This window comes from Dermacentor variabilis, chromosome 4 (assembly GCF_050947875.1).
Source record: "Dermacentor variabilis isolate Ectoservices chromosome 4, ASM5094787v1, whole genome shotgun sequence".
NCBI classification, from domain to species: Eukaryota; Metazoa; Arthropoda; class Arachnida; order Ixodida; family Ixodidae; genus Dermacentor; species Dermacentor variabilis.
The window spans coordinates 232172038-232176806 of NC_134571.1; the positions used below are offsets into that span (position 1 = coordinate 232172038).

The following is a 4769-nucleotide window of genomic DNA, read 5'->3' on the forward strand; positions in this document are numbered from 1 at the left end:
TCGATAGCTCTCGCTTGTGGTCGACGGCCAAGCGGCTAGCGGAGCGGTCTCGCGCGGGCGGAGGCGGTCTCCAAAACAACCGGAAGTGGACGATGTGACGTCGCATCGTGACGCTGAACCAGTGAAGGCGGAGCTTAGCCCCACTCGCTCGGCGAACGAGTTGAGGAGGAAAAGCATGGCTAGGGAGGAGGGTAGCTTCTAATCGCTTGTAGCTCCATTAATACGTAACGCTTCACTTAAATTGTGGTGCGAATGTTCTACTTAAGCTGTACCCTACGCGTCTACAAAATTTGTCCGAACCGTTTCAGGGGCCCTTTAAGAAACTCCCATAGACGGTGGCGCCAGCCCAAGCAACAAAAAGACCGTGGCAAAAAGTCGGCCCGACGTCTCCGGCCGACTGCAAAACGGTTGGCCCGACCTCGGCAACCAAGGGCGGCCCAGCTTTGGGGATTGACATTGGCCTAACGTCGGCCGATCGTCGGCAATCGATGTAGGCCCGACCACTGTGGCCGACTTGGCCGACGGCGTCCCATACGAGGGCCTACCAAGGCTTTAGGTACGTAGTCAGTCGGCCAGCCGTAGGGCCATTCTATTTGGCCAACGCAGCCGAGCGCATGCCACACGCGGGCCAGCCATGGCCCTGACGACAATAATGGTCGGCATTACACCGGCCCGGTGCTGATAGCCGACGTTGCTTTTGACGCCCCGAATAATCGTAGCTTTTGCATCATGCATTTACAACAGCATGCGCATCATGCATCATGCTTGTGTGGTGGCCGGCATAGAAGTACCACACGAAAGCGAACGCTTTTTTGTACTTTTCATGCCACATAAATGCCAGGCAAAAGATTCTGATACAGGTCTTTATTTCTTGTAATTGTCTTAAATTGGATATGTACACCGAAACGTTCACAAGTTTCAAACACTAGTCCATATTTGGTGGGCTTGAAGCAGGGTCACGGCGCCTTCTTTCATTCCGGCCTCCATCCCTGTCAGCTGCTCCAACCAACCAGCGTTTTGCGACTCCAGCCACTGATGCTAGTGAAGCGTCAGGGAACGTGCTCCTCACAAATGCTGCAAAAAAGTGGCACATATAAGAAAGCTGCCCCGCTTTATAGTTCAGTTGGTGAGTCGCATTCCATTTGAAGAAGTGAAACAATCAAAAAGATCATAAGTCAGATATTCACGAAACATTAAAGAAACGACAACAAAGCAATATTAGTGACGTGCAAATCAGTATCGAAGCTGTCAGGAAGAGTGGCTGGACGACACAAATCGTGTAAGTACCGGATAGTTGGTAATTTATAGGTCGTTAGCAATAGGGGGAACTGAACACGGAACCATAGCAAAACACGCATACACAGTGGCTACTGTGTCTATAGGTAGCGCGGCTATTTACACCACGATAGGTCTTGTTGCTTCCCGTGAGCACTGTATGAAACAGCCGAGTTGAAACGCTGAGACAAAGAACGCGCCGCAGCCCGGAGCGCGCCAAGCGGCACAAGGAGGTGAATAGGTAAATGTGGAGAGGCAAGAGGGGAAGCTTATGGCATGATACATATACTTGCTGACATGATGGCAACGATGATAGGTCTATGTTTTGCAGAAAACAGTTAGCATACATGGGTTAAAGCAGAAACAGCATATACAGCATATATTATATGGTGAAGCAAAACAAACTCCTCAAAAGCAGTGGCAAAATATGGACGCCGCAAGTAGAACTCACTTATTACGGCATTATTTTATTAAAGAAAATGCTAATACTGGACGCAGCAAGATGCAATAAGCAGCAGCTTGTTTGAATGAAGAAAAAAAAACTAAGCATGCAGTTGGTACCGATTTTCGCAACGTGCACTAGAAAGCTGATTGTTATGCCATATTTCTTACTTATATTCGTGATGGCCATGAGCTTCACGAAGGCTTGCTTCCTCCCCTGCGACCCTTTCCAGCTGAACTGCAGTGCAGCTTCAATTGTAAGTATGCCCTGCAGAATAGTGCTCACGGCACGACCGGTGTCCGTTCCTCCGTATCTGGAAAAAAAGTTCACCTGCACGAACCAGCGCACGTAGAGTTAAACCAGACATCCAAATACGTGGTTATCGTGGTCTGTAAAAAATAATGGCCAGGATAAGAAACGCTCTCGTTTTAAATGTTTTAACCACATAAAACAAATACATCTAGAAACAACGTTCTATGACAGAATGGCACATGGCTGCGGTATTGTATGAATGACAAAATGAAAATCAACCAAATATTAAACATGAATACATAGTTTCTCTAAAAAGAAAACACAGCATGTCATTCACCATCTGTTCCATGCGGGAATCTGAAGCTAAATATTCCTCTAAGATACGCTTTAGAGCCGCCCAAGGAAACATGAGGACAGGAAGGATAGGTTTACCGACTTTGGTCGGAATATCAGTGAAAAAAAACACCATCCAGGCAGCGCGATAAATGAATACAACACATAGTTGCACAAACAAAATTGCACGCAGACTGCCACGAGACAAATGTATAGGTATACATAACGTCGAGACCTCGGTGACAAAGTATTACACGTAAACTACGAAAATGCAACAAAAGAAAAATTGAGGAAGAACTTACATATGGGCTATCCTCAGGGTTTCACATACGTGTCTTCTTGTCTGATGTTCCTAGATCTACTCTAGTCCACATGCGGTGAAGCGCGCCACACACAGTCCATTCTTACCTGCAATGCACCAGACGTGTATCATACAGGTATTTACAGTTATGTTTTTTCATCTGTGGGAAGGAACGAAAGCAACTTCTAATTAATTATGACTTTTCCGCAATAAACCAGACAAGCGTCTTACCCGATTTCTTCCCGAATGGTGATAACAGTTCCGAGCGTAGCAGGTCATTCGCACACTGTGCTTCAATTTAAGCAGTGTCGTTCCAGTGTTTCCTAGAGAAAAATTGACAAGAATACAAGACGAAAAAATAATATTAGAAATATATACATGAAAGTACGTCTCACATTTCCCTGTCCCAACTCTCGAACGCTTGATCCGTTCTCATGTAAAGCCTCTTTTTTTTTCTTCCTGTCAGAAAAAATAAGCCCGAAAAACAAGGAGTTTATCATACGTTGCAAAACCATTTACACAATACAAAGCGACCTTTGTTCACTTGAAAAAGACAGTCATGCATTACACAACGTGAAATTAAAATGCCACTTACGAGTACGCATATCTTGAACGGCGAGATACGGCGGCTCCACTGCATGGAGAGGGCTTGCGCTGTTCTTGTCCATGTCACTTTTGTGTAGTTTGCGTTTATATGCGCAGTCCATGATAGCAGAAATGCACCAACTAGTCTACCAAGAGACGCGGAACGAGCTGGCATCCAGAGCTATTTGGCGGCAACTCACGCAACTGCTTGCGCCCCCGCGCCATTTGGCGGGAACTCGCCTGCGCCCCTGTGAGCAGGCGACGTTGGCCTGACGAAGAAAAAATAGACAGCAAGGAAAGCCCCGTTTCGCTTTCTCGCCCCGTCCTCGCTGGTGGGAGCTGATGCTGACAGAGAGAATCGCCCGTCCCTGCTTTCCAAGAACCTCTTCATTCCTTCTGGGAGAGGGAGAGGCTACAGCCCAAGACGACCTCGGTTCCCCACACTTTTCCTTTTTTTTTCTTTTTTCAGGCGCTTCCTGTGAGCGCGTTGCCGTTTCCTTTTGGTGTGTGTGCTGTGCACGTGCGTGCGTGCGTGTGTGTAATGAAAATCTGCGTTCTATATTTCGCAGGGATTGGTAGCTCTATACGAATATGTATATACCTTATGTGAACAATAATTTTGACCTCTTCAACGCGTCGAACAGTACTTTGGGTGCTATGTACGTTAGCATGTAGGTTCTGTTTTCTTGTTTGGGAGTATTGTACAAATATCGTATAATCTTGATTGGTTTCCTTTTGTACTTGCTCAGTATTGTATACCTGCTATTACCGGGTGCAATTGTCTTTGTTTTAAAAGTGTCGCTGTAAAGGCTCTGCCAAGCGAAAGGGGGCTGCGGCTTTGTCAATCTGTATCTGACAGCTTTTTCTGCGCCTCTGCTGTCTGTACCTTTACAAGGCAGAAGTAAATAATTTGAATTTTAATAAGTATTTATCGTCAAAGCATCACGTCTATATGTGCACGAAGTTCGATAGGTGCATGCATGCATACACAGTCAATACGCTTTCCAGAGAGCTTTGCACGAAAATGGTAGATATGCTTCACAGGAGACGGCGCTTGAAAAAACACTCATGATATACCATGAATTTATTAATTCTTAACTGCTTGATTGTTGAACGTCATTAGTTAATTGAGCGAAAATTGGAAGAATTTGATCTAACTCTAGTTCTTCCCAATCAAATCCACGTCGACAGCAGAAATGCTCTATTTTATGATTTACATTGATTGGCATGCAGCCTTAATTATTCTTAGACGAATCGACAATAGCTAGAAAAATTGCAGATTTTGACATCTCTTCACAATTCGCCTTCGTATAATCGCTTCTTTCACCCTTCCCAGAGAAAACATCTAACTGAAATGTTTCCTAGAACTGTACAGTCCACGAGTCGCCTGCGCTTAGTTCGTTTGAAGATTTTTTCTGTGCTGCGACAGGGCCGTTTACAATTAACGCGCCCGTTCGCGAACAATTTTGCTTGACTCTTTCTGCAGTTCAGATGACTATTACGAGAACTGTCTAATGCAATATCCACTTGATTAAATTTTGTTCGCCGTTAAATAGTTATTTTCTCGATAGTTTAACTACA

At 45.3% G+C, this 4769-nt stretch overlaps 1 protein-coding gene and 1 long non-coding RNA gene across 3 annotated transcripts; both read right to left on the reverse strand.

Annotated features, from left to right (window-relative positions):
* Nucleotides 1-710: 710 nt before the first annotated feature.
* Nucleotides 711-2422, reverse strand: LOC142578159 (uncharacterized). The gene is made up of 3 exons (XM_075687562.1): nt 2307-2422; nt 1888-2047; nt 711-1074 (listed from the first exon to the last, which is right to left on the reverse strand). The coding sequence occupies exons 1-3, from the start codon at nt 2376-2378 to the stop codon at nt 926-928; spliced, it is 381 nt and encodes a 126-aa protein (XP_075543677.1). The 5' UTR covers nt 2379-2422; the 3' UTR covers nt 711-925.
* A 312-nt stretch (nt 2423-2734) lies between these two features.
* Nucleotides 2735-3448, reverse strand: LOC142578160 (uncharacterized). Of its 2 annotated transcripts, XR_012827200.1 has the most exons (4): nt 3199-3448; nt 2999-3062; nt 2835-2926; nt 2735-2763 (listed from the first exon to the last, which is right to left on the reverse strand). It is a non-coding gene; the product is annotated as an uncharacterized LOC142578160 (long non-coding RNA). The 2 variants fall into 2 exon arrangements; XR_012827199.1 differs by having other exon boundaries at nt 2999-3448.
* Between the last annotated feature and the right edge of the window lie 1321 nt (nt 3449-4769).